Below are 16,566 nucleotides of genomic sequence, written 5' to 3' on the forward strand. Positions count from 1 at the left end.
GAATAAAACTGAGTTCGTTTTGTTTTTTTGAGGCAGGGTCTTGCTTGCCTGGAACTTTAGACCAGGCTGGCCTGGAACTCAGAAATCTACCTGCCTCAGCCTCCCTGAGTGCTGGAATTATAGGTGTAAGCTCTCAAACATTAAAACACTGTTGGGCATTGGTGGCTCACACCTTTTATCCCAGCACTATGGAGCCAGAAGCTGGCAGATCTCTATAGATCTGTGTGTGTGTGTGTGTGTGTGTGTGTATAAAATATATATAGTGCTTAGCTTTCCTCATATTTGGAATATTTATTTTCTTATTTTATTCTTTTATGTGCATTGGTGTTTTGCTATGAGTGTCAGGTCCCCTGAAAGTGGAATTACAGACAGGAGTAAGCTGCCATGTAAATGCTGGGAGTTGAACCCAGGTCCTCTGGAAGAACAGGCAGTGCTCTTACTGCTGAGCCATTTCTCCAGCCCCCTGGAATATTTATTTTTATTTATAATTTTTGTAGGTAATTAATCTTTAAATTTCAAGGGCTATCTTCAATTATGAGTTACCATATCTTTTTTTTTTTTTTTTTTTTTTTTTGGATACAGGGCTTATGCCACTGCCACCCAGCTTCATTCAAAAAATTTTTATGTGTATGGGTGTTTAACCTACATGGATATCTGGTGCACCACTTACATGTATGGTACCCTTAGAGGTCAGAAGAGAGCATTGGATTCCTGGAACTGGAGTGGGTGCTGGGAATCTGGAAGAATAGCCAGCACTTTTAACTGTTGAGCCCCAGCCCCATGTCATTATTTTTCAGAGTAGTCTCTTAGCTTAGGTAATTATTTAATACTACAAAACAGTGTTAAGAAATTTATCAGTGCTGCTCATATGGCATACACTTGTATCCTAGGGTTTATTACTACAAAATCCTTTTAGTTTAAAATTTTAAGCAATCCAGCAAGTCTTATTACACACAATTACTATTCATTTGATAAATAATAGTAATTTCATTTGTTTTGAGTTTTTTTTTTAAATTTATTTATGTTTATTTATTTCAAAGATTCATTTACTTTATGTATATGGATGTTTTGTCCTCATGTACATCTATCTGTACACCAGAAGAGGTCATCTGATCCCACGAGACTACAGTTATAGATGGTTGTGAGCCACCATGTAGGGGCTGGAATTGAACTAAGGACCTCTGAAAGAACAGCCAGTGCTCCTGACTGTTGAGCCATCTCTCCAGCCATTTTTTTAAATTTTATTATGGTGTGTATGCACACACTTGTATGGAGGTCAGAGGACAACTTTGTAGAGTTGAGTTCTTCCCCTCCACCTTTACATGGGTTCTAGAGATTGCACTCAGACTGTTGGGATCCAACTCAGGTTGTCAGGATTGCATGGCAAACACTTTAACCCAGTGAGCCATCTTGTCAGCCCGTTTTAGGTTTTTGTGGGGGTTTTGTTTGTAGTTTGTTAACCCCTTTTTGTTAAAATACTCAGGTTTATTTGGGTTTTTTGTTTGTTTGTTTGTTGGCTTTTTTTTTTTTTTTTTTTTTTTTGGTTTTTCGAGACAGGGTTTCTCTGTGTAGCTTTGCGCCTTTCCTGGAACTCGCTTTGGAGACCAGGCTGGCCTCGAACTCACAGAGATCCGCCTGGCTCTGCCTCCCGAGTGCTGGGATTAAAGGCGTGCGCCACCACCGCCCGGCTGTTTGTTGGCTTTTTGAGACAGGGTTTTTCTGTGTAGCTTTGTGCCTTTTCTGGAACTCACTCTGTATCCCAGGCTGGCCTTGAACTCACAGAGATCTGACTGCCTCTGCCTCCCGAGTGCTGGGATTAAAGGTGTGCGTCCATCACTGCCTGGCTCTATTTGTATTGTTTTTATTTATTTATGTGTGTACATGTGCGTACACCCTCATGCTATATGGAGGCCAGTGAACAATTTTGTAGAGTGGTTTTCTCTTTTTTTGTTTTTAAGACTAGAGTCTTGATACATATCCCTGGCTGTTCTGGAACTCACTCTGTAGACCAGGCTGGCCTCAGACTCACAGATCCTCTTGCCTCTGCCTCCCAAGTACTGAGATTCAAGGTATGTGTCACTACACATCCAGCCTGATTTTCTTTTTCTACTTCTTTGTGGGTTCCAGGGATGAAACTTAGGCCACTAGGCTCCAAAGCAAGTGCTTCTACCCACTGAGCCATCTTGATAGCCCATCTTGTACTTTGGAATATTAAACTCTGAATATGAAAAGGCACACTTTTTGAATTGAGTGAACAACAAGGAGAGATTTGATCTTGGTGCATATAACAAAGATTTCATTTTACTAGCACAGAGCTAGTAGAACTCTGTGAGTCATCTAGGAACATGAGAAAAAGTAACACCAGAAATTAATTTTTTTCCATGTTGTACTTGAGTGTATGTGTCAGATAATTTTATCATTTCAAAATGTTATCCATGTGAATGCTGGTGTATGCTGGGATTGATCGGGGGCTCCAGTGCACTGAGTACCTGCTTCACTACTGATCCTTAACCCAGCCCCTAAAAATTATTGATGAGATATTTAATTTCCTCTTTTGAGTTTTTTGTTAGTTGTTTTGTTTTGTTTGAGACAGGGTCTCATTTTATAGCCATGACTGACCTGGAACTTGCTATGTAGACCAGACTGCCCTTGAATTAAAAAAGATTGCCTGCTTTTCCCTCCCCAGTGCTGAGATTAAAAGGTGTGCACCACAAGCTGGCCCTCCTCTTTCTGTGCTATTTCTCTGAAATATGCTTTGTACTTTATATTCATAACACATTTCAACTCAGATTTGCCACCTATCAGTGTCTCTCAGTAGCCATGTAGCTCCTATAGTCTCAAACTTGTATATAAAAACATTTGGGGGAGGTGTCTCTTTTGATAGGGATTTTTTGTTTGTTTGTTTTTTGTTTTTTGTTTTTCTAAAGACAGGCTCACATGTAACCCAGGCTGCCCTTAAATTTGCTATTTAGCCAGTAAAGATAACAAACCCTTCTTAATCTACCTCTTAGATATTAGGATTCCATGCATTTGCTACCATACTTGGCTGTTATTTTTATTTTATTTTACTCTTTGTTTTGGCTATAATTTTTAAAATTTCTTATTTTAATCCTAGTGTTTATTTAACCAGTGTTTTTAAGTAGTAAGTATATACAAAGTACATATTTTATGTTTGAGTATTAAAAAACCAAGTTGCTAAGCAACTGGAATAATGGGAGAATGATAGGTCCACAGCATAGTTGTTAGTACAGCCAGTCTGCATTAGCACATATTAATTAGTATGCCTTTAAATTTCAGCACTAGGGAGCAGGGGCAGGTGGATCTCTTGAGTTTGAGTCTAACCTGGTCTACAAAGAAAGTTCCAGGCTGCCAGAGACTACTAAATGAGACTGTCTCAAAAACAAGACAAAAAAGACCTTACTGAAGACTTTTTTTTTTTTTGGCTTAGCTGCCTAATTTGTCTCTACCCAGTGTCTATTGGGTGTTTGTTCTGGATTTCCTCTTAGCATAATCTTACCAACATGTTTGTTTTTGCTCTTTTTCTCTTTTGGGGATCTGCTACCCAGCTCCTAAATAAATCACACACAGGGGTTTGTTCTTAATTATTAATGTCCGGCCTTAGCTTGGCTTGTTTCTTGCCAGCTTTCCTTAATTTTAAATTACTCCATCTACCTTTTGCCTCTTGGCTTTTCTCCGTTCTCTTCTCTTGTAACTCTTACTCTCACTCTGGGCCTCGCTGTGTAGCTGGGTGGCTGGCCCCTAGAGTCCACCTCCTCCTCTGACTCCTTTCTTTTTTCTTTCCTCCAGTGTTCTCCTTCTATTTATCCTCCCTCTGCCTGCCAGCCCCGCCTATCCTTTCTCCTGCCTTGCTATTGGCCATTTAGTTCTTTATTAGACCATCAGATGTTGAGTTTATCTTGTAAAAATTCTTGTGTAACAGACAGGCACAGTAACACAGCTTCACAGAGTTAAACAAATGCAACATAAACAAAAGTAACACACCTTAAAGTTGTTGTATTCTAAAACACCAACATTGTGTTTATTTTCTTGCTGAAGTCAGTGGGTATCTCATTTAGAGCCAGAGACATTCATTATCCTTTACTACAAGTTGGGTATTCCTGGTTCCCAAACTAATACCCAGAATCTCCAAAGTATGCAACTTGTTCTAGTACAGATAGGATACCACAAGTAGAAAAACCCACCTGAGCTCCTGGGGCAGGTTTCAGTCCAACACAAAATAATAATACTACATAAAATTATTATGGGGTTATTAACATAGTTTCTGTATTATAATTTTCCTCAGATGTTGAGTTTATCTTGTAAAAATTCTACTTATTTATGTTTTAATCCTTAACTTAGAAGTTAACAGCTTGCAAACATTTGCTATTCCAGGTTCCATATTCCTCAGTATACTCTCGGGGTTTCTTTATCCCTTTCCACTAGCCTTATTCCTTGTCTGTTTGGTAAGTATGTGAAATGAATTGGGAGACTGGGAAAATAAATAGAACATTGAGGATGATAATGGCATTCTAGCCCCACCACTCTGTCTCATCTTAACATTCATCAATTTTTGAGGAGTTAATGTCAATTAACAGAAGTGTGGTTCCTGTTAAGTCTCTCATATGGAGCTGTTAAGAGTTTGGTTTTCCTAGAATGGGGTATTATAGACTGACTTGTAATTAATTACATAGCGTTTCTTTTCTATTTTTTTGTAGTTCAGATAGTTTAAGAGTATGGGTCGACACAGTGAGCCGCTAGGCTGGAAGTAGTGTCTTTATGCATAGCTGTAGGGGAGAGTGGAAAGGGCTACTTATTTTTTTAGGGGGTGGTGGTTGCATTTGAGACAGGGTTTCTCTTGTGTAACAGAGCCCTGACTGTCCTGGGACTTGCTTTGTAGACTATGCTGCCCTCAAACTCGGAGATCTGCCTGCTTCTGCCTCCCTAGTGGAATGCTGGGATTAATGGCCTGTGCCACCACACCCAGCTAAGGATCTTTATTCTTTTTATGCTTTTCTTTTTATTTTATTTTATTTTTTTGGTTTTTCGAGACTGGGTTTCTCTGTGTAACAGTCCTGGGACTTGCTGTATAGACCAGGCTGGCCTGGAACCCACTGAGATCCACCTGCCTCTGCCTTTCAAGTGCTGGGATTAAAGGTGTGTGCTACCACCGCCTGGCAAGTCTCCTTATTCTTAAGCTAAAGGATAGCAGTGATTACTGGATATGGCCACAGAGTTTAACTGCAAGTACCCATTTATTTTAACTGATTTTGTTTTGAGTTACAGTTTGAGAAAGGACTAGATCAAATGGGTTCTTATTCTCTAAATAAGAGATGTTATATAGACTGGTGTGCCTGGCCCTGAAAGAGGTCACCTAAGTAAATAATGTACAGGAATGAGATGGGAAGATAAAAAGTGCATGTGTTGTGTTGTTTTCCAGTGTTCTGGACTTGGTGCCTCATTCTGCTACATGCTCTCCTATTTAGTTGGAAGACCTGTTGTATACAAATACCTAACAGAGAAAGCAGTAAAATGGTCACAGCAGGTAGGCATGTACTTTTGGTTTTCTTTGTGGTTCTTTGGCTTTGTCGTCATTTTTTAAAATAATGTAATAAGAAAATTTTAAAAAATGGTGTTTTTGTTTTTTGAGAATTTCATACAGTGTATTTTGATTATATTCACACACGCCTATTTTCTCACTATGTAGCCCTGGTGGGCCTAGAACTTAGTTTGTAGACCAGCTAGCCTCAGATTCACCTCTAATATTTGCCTACCTCTGCCTCTAGAGTGCAGGGATTAAAGGCTTGGGCCACCACTCCTACAAGAAGTTTATTTTAAAGCGTGTGATGATTATTTTAAATTGTTGATTTGACACAAAGTAAAATAACCTGGGAAAAGAGACTTAATGAGGAATTGTCTAGATTGGCTTGGCTTGTGGGGTTTTCTTTGTTGGGTTGAGATGGGAAGACCTACCCTGAATAAAAAGGAGAGCAAGCTAAGCTATGACAGCATTAATTCATCGCTGTCTTGGACAGTGTATCTTGATTATATTTAACCCAAATCTGACTTTGCTCTTCCCCATTCCTTCCATACTTAACCCTCCTATAGTTTCTGTCCCCTCTCCCCCAACCTGCTACGTCTGTTAGTGTTGCATGTTTGTGGGAATAGGGTCATCCACTGGAGCATAGGTAACCTACCACCTCAGAAAAATGACCCCTTCTCTCCTAGCATCTACCAACTACCAGTAGCTTCTTGGCTAGGGGTAGAACCTCGTAAGTCCCTCTCCATCTGTGCTGGAATGTTTATTGTGTTGTTAAACATTGCTTGATCTTGTGTAAGTAGCCATAGCTGCTGTAATTCATGAGTGCAGTAGCCATGTTATTCCCAGCATCATTTCACAGTATTCGTTCTCATCCTCCAGCTCTTAAATTCTTTCTACTCCTTCTTCTGTGATGTTCTTGGAGACCCATTTAGGTCTGAGCACTCAACAGTCACTTACTGTCGGCACTTTGGCCAGTTATGACTGCATTGCTGCCCAGTGCAAAAAAGAAGCTTTTGAAACAGCACTAATCTACAGATATAAACATGAAGATTTAGAAGGCTTTGACAACATACACATTTAGCAGCACAACAGTAGTGGGTTCCTCTCTAGTCCCTGTGACCTCTCCATCCATAGGCTTTGGTCAGATTTACATGGCCACAGTTTGAATTTTTTGAGATATAACCTTGTTATGTGGCATTTAATACATGCATACAATGTATTTTGATCATCTCCACCCCCTATTTCTTCCTTTTAATTCCTTCTAGACTCACTTTCCAACACACCCCTTCCCAGTTACATCTCCTTTTCTTTTTTTCTTTTCTTTTCTTTTTTTTTTTTTTTTTGAGACAGGGTTTCTCTGTGTAACAACCCTGGCTGTCCTAGAACTCACTCTGTAGACCAGACTGGCCTCGAACTCACAGAGATCTGCCTGTCTCTGCCTCCCAAGTGCTGGGATTAAAGGTGTGCACCAGCATGGCCTAGCTAAGCATTTTTTCCCCTTTTTCTTTCTCTCTCTCTCTCTTTTTTTTTTTTTGGAGCTGAGACTCTTTTTTTTTTGGAGCTGAGGATCGAACCCAGGGTCTTGTGCTTGCTAGGCAAGCGCTCTACCACTGAGCTAAATCCCCAACCCCCCTTTTTCTTTTGGTTTTTCGAGACAGGGTTTCTCTGTAGCTTTGGAGCCTGTCCTGGACTACCTCTGTAGACCAGGCTGGCCTCGAACTCACAGAAATCCACCTGCCTCTGCCTCCTGAGTGCTGGGATTACAGGCGTGCGCCACCACCCCCCAGCTTCTCCTTTTTCTTTTCTTTTCTTTTCTTTTTTTTTTTTTGGTTTTTGGTTTTTCGAGACAGGGTTTCTCTGTGTAGCTTTGCGCCTTTCCTGGAACTTGCTTTGGAGACCAGGCTGGCCTCGAACTCACAGAGATCCGTCTGGCTCTGCCTCCCGAGTGCTGGGATTAAAGGCGTGCACCACCACCGCCTGGCCCCTTTTTCTTAATATATCACACTGAGTCCAGTTGGTCCAGTTGGTGAAGAACCCTGGTATATTTTTAAATTGTGGATTATAACTTGGGTTATAAGTAGATAGGTCATGCCTGTGAAAACATTAATTTGTATAGACTATAAATTTATGTATTAGATAATTTTATGTATGAAATTAACTTATAAAAATGATATTTTGACAAGAATAATATTAGTGTGATGCAAATATGAATGTTCATGCTTATCATGATTATGTTCTCTCTCTTTCTCTTTTGTTGGTGTTCTGCTGAGGATCCAGACCCTCAGTCATACAAAACATAGCACTCTGCCACTGAACTGCATCCATAGCTCCTCTGACTTTGTATTTTTTTTTTGTTGGTGGGTTGATTGGTTAGTTTTGAGAAAGGGTCTCACTCTGTAGCCTGGCTGGCTAGGAACTCACAGAGGTCTATGTGCCCTTGCCTCCCAAGTGCTGGGATTAAAGGTGTGTGCCACCCTGCTAACAACTTTATTTTAGTTTTAAAATTTCTTTCAATTCTTTTTATTTTGTTTTGTTTTTGTTTTTTGAGACAGGGTTTCTCAGTGTAGCTTTGCGCCTTTCCTGGATCTCGCTCTGTAGCCCAGGCTGGCCTCGAACTCACAGATCCGCCTGCCTCTGCCTCCCGAGTACTGGGATTAAAGGTGTACGCCACCACTGCCCGGCATTTATTTTTATTTATATGTATAAGTATGCCGTGTGTGTATATATTGATGTCTGTGGAGGCCAGAATAATGTCAGATCCCCTGGAGCTGGAAATAGAGGGAGTTAGTTGTGAGCCATCTGATACGAGTGCTGCAATCTGAACTTGGGTCCTCTGGAAGAACAGCAGATGCTCTTGACTGTTAAGCTGCTTCTCTAGCCCCAATGTTTTACTTTTTTTGAGACAGGGTGTTGTGTAACCCATGCTGGCCTTGAATTCCTGATCCTCAGCCCACCCCTTCCCTGGACAAAAGGGACAGGCAGCTGCAGAAAAATGTTGGTGCGAGGCTCCTTCTTGGAGCAGATCTGCTGCGGGTGGAACAGACAGATATGGTCCTGGCTACAGAGTCAAGCGAGAGAAAAGAGGCAAGAGATGAAATTACAGACAAGGAAATGAATTAGAGGCAAGGGACAGGCAAAAAAGAAGGAGTTCTGCCTGGCGGCCAATTTTAAAGGGTGCACATTTCTGGAAAGGGACCTGGCCATAGGTGATGATGTAACTATTTTGGCAGAGTCTGGAGGAACTTGAGAGAGCGGGTGATGAGGAAGGAATCCGACAGGCTAGAGCTGGGATAGGAGTGAACAGGACATCGCAGGCAGAAGTTGTAAAGATTGGGGTATTAGAGGTTTGATGGTAGGCTCATTTTCCATGAGTGAGGTAGAAGATCCAACAGACTGAACTCCAGCGCCCCAGAGGGTCATCGAGGATCAATGACCAAAGATCTAGGGACTGTGGGGTGAATGGGGCCAGCTCTTTTGTATGTCGTCACGTGGGAACAGATGCCTAAGGGCAGAGCCCCGAGACACATGGTTGCCCAGTACCGGGGCTTTTGGGTGAGGCCAAAAGGCGAGAAACCACGGTTGAGAAGAGACAAATCCTCACTGGTGGAAAACGGCCAGAAGGGAGGGCCTTACCGATTGGATAAGGGTCCCAGCGATCCTCCAGTTGGAATTGGAAGGTACAGGGTCCCAGCGTTTCTCAGACTGCTGGCAGGTGGGAGAAAACGCCAGGGGTTCCTGCCGAGTCACAGCACCAATGTTGTGAAACGGTGTTCCAGAGGCCTTGGTGGGTTTGAGCCGAGGAGACATGCCATGCAGGTGGCGGTCAGGGGGGCACGGCAGAAAGTTACTAACACTCTGCAGGCACGGCATCCATGTGGAAAGGTTTGTTATTAAAGCGGGAGGGGAGAGGGAAAGAAAGAAAAGGAGAGAAGGGCCAGCAGAGGTGCCCACAGCCTCGAGAAAGGGGAGGGGAGAAGGGGGAGGGGCTTTTCGTAAAATGACTTCAGGATGCTGGGCGGGTCCCCAAGGGGCAGGCCTGAATGCCAACCCCCCCCCCCCAGTTTGTTTGTTTTTTTGTTTGTTTTGTTTTTTGTAAAATCAATTAGCAGAAGTCAGTGTCTTTATGAAAGCATCCCAGAATTAGGCACTTCATGTTTTGTGTGGATATAGCATATTGTCAGTGGGTAACTGAAAAACCTTTAGCTTACTGCTCTTGAGCATTTTAGTAGGAAAAATGCTGTTTTCAGTCAGGATCTCTGAAAAGACTAGCAGTGATTAATGTACTGTACGCAGAAAAGTGCTACCATAATCTTCGCAGTGTATTAGACTCTTTGTTGTTGTGACAAATGCAGGAGAAAAACACAGGCATGATTTTGCTACAAGGTTTCAGTTTGTAGTCCTTACCTGTGTTCATTCTAGACTGGTGGTGGGACAGAGGATTAGGCAGAGGAAGTTTGTGACAGTGTCTATTCACCTCATGGCAGAGAGGAAACCAATAGAGGTTCCTGGGTGGAACCAAGATACAGTTAATTCTAAGAACACCCTTCAGATAGGTTGAGGTGGCATATGCCTTTAATCCCAGCACTCAAGAGGCAATGGCAGCGGGCGGATCTCTTGAGTTTGAAGCCAGTCTGGGCTACATATCCAGTTCCAGGACAGCCAGGGGCTACACAGAGAAACCCTGTCTTGAAAAACAAAACAAACAAAAAAAGGACACTCTTCAAGTAGTCTACTTCTTCCAGCTAGGCCCCACCACGCAGTTTCCATAACCTTTTATATTTCCACCAACTAGAGACCTAGGCTTCAACACATGTTATAGTTGTTGGGGGGACGTTTTACTTTTAAACCATAACAAGAGAATTTATTTTTTATTTTTTTTGTTTTTCGAGACAGGGTTTCTCTGTAGCTTTGGAGCCTGTCCTGGACTAGCTCTGTAGACCAGGCTGGCCTCGAACTCACAGAGCTCTGCCTGCCTCTGCCTCCCGAGTGATGGGATTACAGGTGTGTGCCACCACCGCCCGGCTGAGAATTCTATTTTTATAAAAAGATCAGAAGAAATAATTGCGTCTCATATAGGAAATACAGAGATCATCCTTCCTCACCCCCTCTAAAAAAAGAGAAGAAAGGAAAATTTTGTATTTTACTTCAGTTTGTGGTCACGTATTTGTAAAACATCTGAAATTCAATGACTAGACTTTTAGTTTACACATTGAATCTGTAATATCAGAAGAAATATACTTGTATAAGTAATATCACTTACTTCTGCGTAAGTTATACAGAAATACAAGTAATTAGTATTTATATTTAATGAAAATTTTCTGTTTACTTATTTAATTCACTCATATAATAGCATAAGATGAAGATTATGTGAAAATTTTTTAAAATTGGAAACTGGAGGCTAGCATGATCTCTAGGATCACTCCCTCTCCCATAACCATAAAAACTAAAATTGGGGCTTGAGAGATGGCTCAGAGGTTAAGAGCACTGACTACTCTTCCAGAGGTCCTGAGTTCAATTCCCAGCACCCACATGGTGGCTCACAACCATCTGCAATGAGATCTGGCACCCTCTTCTGTATACATAATAAATAAATAATTTTAAAAAAACAAATGAACTAAAATTGGGGCTGATAAGATGCCTCAGTCTGCAACATCATGGCCCCAAAAGCCTAACAACTGAATTTGATCCCTGGAACCAATGTAAAGGTGAAGGAAAAATTTTTTTAACTTTGTGTATGTGTGTGTATGGTTCTGGGTATTTAACCCTGGGCTTTGAACATGGTAGGCAGATGCTATATCACTGAGTTACATACCCAGAAAAACACATATTGTTTCTCTTAGGTAAATTGTGACATATCACGGATGAGAATTTAAGGTATTTTATATTAAGCAACTTACTTTCAATATTGGTCTTAACTTTTACCTGTTCTTTTCTTATGACAGGTAGAGCGTCATAGAGAACATCTCATTAACTACATCATATTTTTGAGAATCACACCATTTCTGCCTAACTGGTTTATTAATATTACATCTCCTGTGATAAATGTACCATTGAAAGTGTTTTTTATTGGCACTTTTCTAGGTAAGACTTCATGCTGTGTGACAGCTCATCGTGTACATGTCCAACTGTCCAGCTGGCCTAGATTGCCTGTTATGTGCAAAATCATCAGTACCATATATAACTCTTGGGCACAAAGCCTGGCCTAGATAAATAGCTTGTTCAGTGTATTGTAATGTGTTACCTCTGTAAAGAGTGAGCACTTTCTACTAGATATTATTTTAGTAACCTGAGATTAAGCAGAACCCCTCACCACCTTTTGTGTGTGTGTGTGTGTGTGTGTGTGTGTGTGTGTGTGTGTGACACTAGGGCTCAAATGTGGGGCTTGTGTATGCCAAGCCAGCAGCTCTGTGCCACCAACCACATCCTTAGCCCAAGGAGACTTTTTATATCCACCCCAATTCTGGCCCATTGGCCCTTTCTTTCTTTGCCAGCTGGATCCAGTTAGATCAGAGATGACCGGCTCTCAGGGCCATGAGCTTTATTGGCTGAAAGCTCCTCTCATGAGCCTGGATTGCATGCTGCCTTGTGAGCATCCCAGGCTTCAGGTGTCCTCTGGCCTTCCAAAGGGCTTAGTGAGTGATGACTAGTAACTGGCCAAAGGCAACTTTTTCTTAGTACTTTTCTGCACAAACTTCACTGTTCCCCAGCCTGAACATTTTTTTCCTGGTTTTTCGAGACAGGATTTCTCTGTGTAACACTCCTAGCACTCGCTCTATATATAGACCAGGCTGGCCTCCAGCTCACTGAGATCCACCTGCCTCTGCCTCCCAAGTGCTGGGTTTAAAGGTGTGCGCCACCACCACCCAGCCTGAACTTTTTTAAAACCCCACTGCCTATCTCAGTAGACAGAAACATTTAGTTTCTGTTTTTGAACTTTTTTCCTTTGCGTTCTATTCAAATATTGAAATCCAATTTATTACAGGTATTACCAGAAGTCTAGGAAAAAGCAAGATCAATAGACATCAAGGAATTGATACCAGATTTTGAAATTAATAAGTGGACATAACAATTCATTTAGGGGAGTTGAGTGCTTGCCTAACTACGATACACAAGGTCCTGGCCTTGATTCCCATAACTGCCCAAAAAAAAAAAAACACTCAAAACCCTTAATTTTGTGAATTCTGCCTTTATTTAGAAAGACTACTGGTTTTTTTTGTTTTTGTTTTTTTTTGCAGTTTAAATTGCTTGGATTTAGCATGTGGGGTTTTTCATGTATTGAATATCTGTTAAAGTTTAATACTTACGAGTTTTGATTTTTTTTTTAATTATGTGTCTGAGTGAGAATATGCATGTGAGCGTAGGTACCTGTAGAGGTCAGAGGCATCAGATCTCAATGTAGCTGGAGTTCTAGGCATTTGTGAACTACCCAGCATGGGTGTTGGGAACCGAACCCTGATCTTCTGCAAGAGCAGTTGGCATTCTTAACCACTGAGCCATCTTTCCAACCCCTTGCATTTACTTTGTGTTATAAACTGCTGTGTCTACCCAGACTGTGTATCTTCCCAACTTCTATTTTTTGTGTTTGATTTGGAGGTAGAGCTTGAACCCAGGAAGTCTGTTCTACATATGTTCAACCTAATTTTTTGTAGGGCGTTGGGGGTGCTGGCAGTACGTGGGTTTGAACCTAGAGCTTCATGCATGTGAGGCAAATACTCTGCCATTGAGTTAGATCCCCAGCCATCTTTCTTTTTCCTCCCATTTTTTACTTTGAGACAGATTGCTTAGGCAAAGCTTGATCTCTAATGGCTTTCCTGCTTCAGCCTCCCTAGTAGTAGTTGGAATTACAGGGCTGACTGACTTTTAAAACATGCTAAAGTTGTGAAGTTATTCTGTGGATGACCTGATTTTGTATTTTGTTTTCATTTGCCTTCTCAAATATTCTGGCTTTAAGATTTTTCATTATCCTGAGGAGGTGCCTATGAAAAACTGAATTACTCTTAGGGGACTACACTTACAAAGCTTGAAGTTTTCTACCCACTGCGCCATCTCACTAGCCCTTCTTGTTCTTCTCAATATGAAAAGGCGCACTTTTTGAATTGAGTGAACAACAGGGAGAGATTTGATCTTGGTGCATATAACAAAGATTTCATTTTACTAGCACAGAGCTATTGGAACTGGGTGAGCCATCTAGGGACATGAGAAAAAGTAACAACTGAAATTAATTTTATTTCTATGTTGTACTTCAGTCTATGTATCAAGATAATTTTGTCATTTCAAAATGTTATCCATGTGAATGCTAGTGCGTGCTGGGATTGAGCTGGGGCCTCCAGTGTGCTAATTAAAGGATTAAATTCTCAATCCTTTCTTCAAAATGCAAATAGCATATTGCACATAGAAATTTAATTTTTAAAAGTGATTTGGGGAGTCTGGAGTTTTGGTTCAATGCTTAAGAGTACTCCTTGCTCTTATAGAGGACCTGGGTTCAGTTCCCAGTACCCATATGGAGGCTCATATCTGTCTGTGACTCTAGATCTAGGGATCTGATGCCCTCTTCTGGCCTCCGTGGGCACTGCATACACTTACATACATGTGAGCAAAACGATACACAAGAAAAAATATGGGAAAAAATGGTGGTTTTACTTTATTTGACAGGCTCCCAGTGCCACTCACTCACTGTCTTTTGGTTTTTATTTTAGGTGTTGCACCTCCCTCTTTTGTAGCAATTAAGGCAGGAACAACTCTGTATCAGCTTACGACAGCGGGGGAAGCTGTTTCCTGGAACTCAGTATTTATTCTAATGGTTTTGGCTCTTCTCTCTATTCTACCAGCCATCTTCCAGAAAAAACTAAAACAGAAATTTGAATAAAAATCATGGGTTTTTGTTTACCACCACCACCACTACTACCACCACCATCATCATCTCAGGATTAGCAGGTGTATCTGTGTTATGTTTTGAAATCACCTCTTCAGTAACTGAAAGAAGGATTTGTAAAGTAAAATGTCCCAGGAGACAGTTAAAACAATATATTTATGTGGCAAGGGAGAACAGAAATTGTGATATATGAGAAGTGCTGTCGTCAGATTTATGTTATCCATTACTATACCAAGAGTAGCTCTGAGATAGCATTCATGTGACTTGGTTTGGAATTCTTACTCTAAACGATTCATTGAATTGAGTGTTTGGGTTTATTTTCTTTTCTGTCTGACTAATAACTAAAATAGTGAACTTGGGTACAGTGGCACATACATGTAATCCCAGCTGCTCAGGAGACTAAGGCCAGAGGATTGCTAGTTTGAGACCAGCTTGAGCAATGCCACAAGACCCTATATTAAAGTAAAATAAGGAACAGTGAAATCAAACAATAGAAAAATTCAGAGCATAAACTGAATACTTGAAGCAAACAGGAGGTTTTATTTTCTTTCTCTTCAGACAGCACTTTCCATAGGCCAGTGAATGTAGCAAGGATGAGTTATTAAAGTTTTCCTTATAGATTTTTATCATGGATAAGTATAATAATTTAAATTCTGGCCAGTCTGTTTTCATCCTTTTTCTAGGCTTTACAGTATTTCCACCGTACATATATAAAATGAGAATTATATGCTTGTATCATATTGGTGTTGATAATGTATATTCAGATAATAATATTTTGTTACAGTGTCTTTATTATCTTGAAGGGGTTCTAAAAGTAAATACTCGAAGCATATAGTTTTTAGACATTAATTATTTTATACTAAAACATCTGGCAGAAACAGTGGTTAACTCTAGTTTATTTGTTCCAATGACTGTAAATTTTGCCTCATTAATATGTCTGCTCATTAAAGAGTATATTGTGTAGTTACCTTTTATGCATGATAAATCTACGATTGCTTTGTTGCCTGTTCTCTGATGACTTCCTGTTTGGGACAGCACTTGATTAGTACGCTTTCCCAACTGTAGAGCTTTCTCACCTCCAGAAGTGAAACAATTTTTACATGGTGATTAGCGGCTCTACCATTCCTTGGGAGACTCATTTTGTCTGAGTGGGTATGCCCTTCATTCCTTGTCAGGACAGAGTGACCTGAAGCACTCCAAGATGCAGTTGGTGTGTTGAACAATTGCTTTAGCAGTGTGGGAAGTCCTTGTGTTTTTATCTTCATAGTCTGATCATCGAAGTCCATTTTTCCTGCATAATATGGACTAATCTTTTTCTGTCACAGTGTTAACATGTGGATATATTACAAATACAAGGAAAATAATATTGATCGATAGTGTAGTCTTGTGTCCTTTTGTGTGAAATTGTTATGTCTAGCAAAGTTCTTTCTTAATAACCAGAGACCAAGTGATAAAGCTTTTGTTATTTTTATAAATAAATTAAACACATAGCTGTTTGGGACAAAGGTTTACTAATATTATTGGATAAATATCATTGAAGCTTGACATGGTAACATGCTTGCAATCCCAAGTCTTTGGAAATAGAGGTTTAGAGTTAACCTTGGCTACATAGTGAGTTTGAGGCCAACCTGGACTATACAAACACACACACATACTTGTATACACACATATATGTGTATGTAAATTTTTTATCAGGCCTTTATAAATAAATAAATAAAAGCTTGGGTTTGGGGGAAACCCTCCTGTTTATTTTGGTTTGTGTATGGTGTTTAGTCTATTCTGAGAATATTCCCTCCATCCTCTAGTGTATAAATTCTTTTCCTTTGCTATATTTTTTTCCTACATACAACAGGAGCTGCCAGTTTAGTTGGATATATTTTCTTCTACCTGGAGAGAGTAACCATTGTTTTAACATTTCACTCTTGACTGTCAAGAAAAAAACTTAGGGAGGCTCAGCAGTTAAGAGCGCTGACTGCTCTTTCAGAGGTCCTGAGTTCAATTTCCAGCAACCACATGGTGGCTCACAACCATCTATAATGGGTCCTGATATGCCCTTCAGACATGCAGGTATATATGCAGACAGAACACTGTATACATAATAAATAAATCTTTAAAAGAGAGAGAACTTAGACCAAGCATGGTGACTCATGTCCAG

At 40.5% G+C, this 16,566-nt stretch overlaps 1 protein-coding gene across 1 annotated transcript in view; it reads left to right on the top strand.

The window, feature by feature from the left end:
- Tmem41b (transmembrane protein 41B) overlaps positions 1-16,160 on the top strand; it is a 31,070-nt gene extending 14,910 nt beyond the window's left edge. Inside the window, exons 4-7 of the mRNA XM_052714802.1 lie at positions 4,370-4,463; positions 5,438-5,542; positions 11,482-11,620; positions 14,236-16,160. Coding sequence (XP_052570762.1) covers positions 4,370-4,463; positions 5,438-5,542; positions 11,482-11,620; positions 14,236-14,405 — 508 coding nt within the window. The 3' untranslated portion in view covers positions 14,406-16,160. The remainder of the gene's footprint in view (positions 1-4,369; positions 4,464-5,437; positions 5,543-11,481; positions 11,621-14,235) is intronic.
- Positions 16,161-16,566: the final 406 nt, after the last annotated feature.

Source organism: Peromyscus californicus, unplaced genomic scaffold (assembly GCF_007827085.1).
Source record: "Peromyscus californicus insignis strain IS unplaced genomic scaffold, ASM782708v3 Scaffold_4__1_contigs__length_199733344, whole genome shotgun sequence".
Lineage (NCBI taxonomy): Eukaryota > Metazoa > Chordata > Mammalia > Rodentia > Cricetidae > Peromyscus > Peromyscus californicus.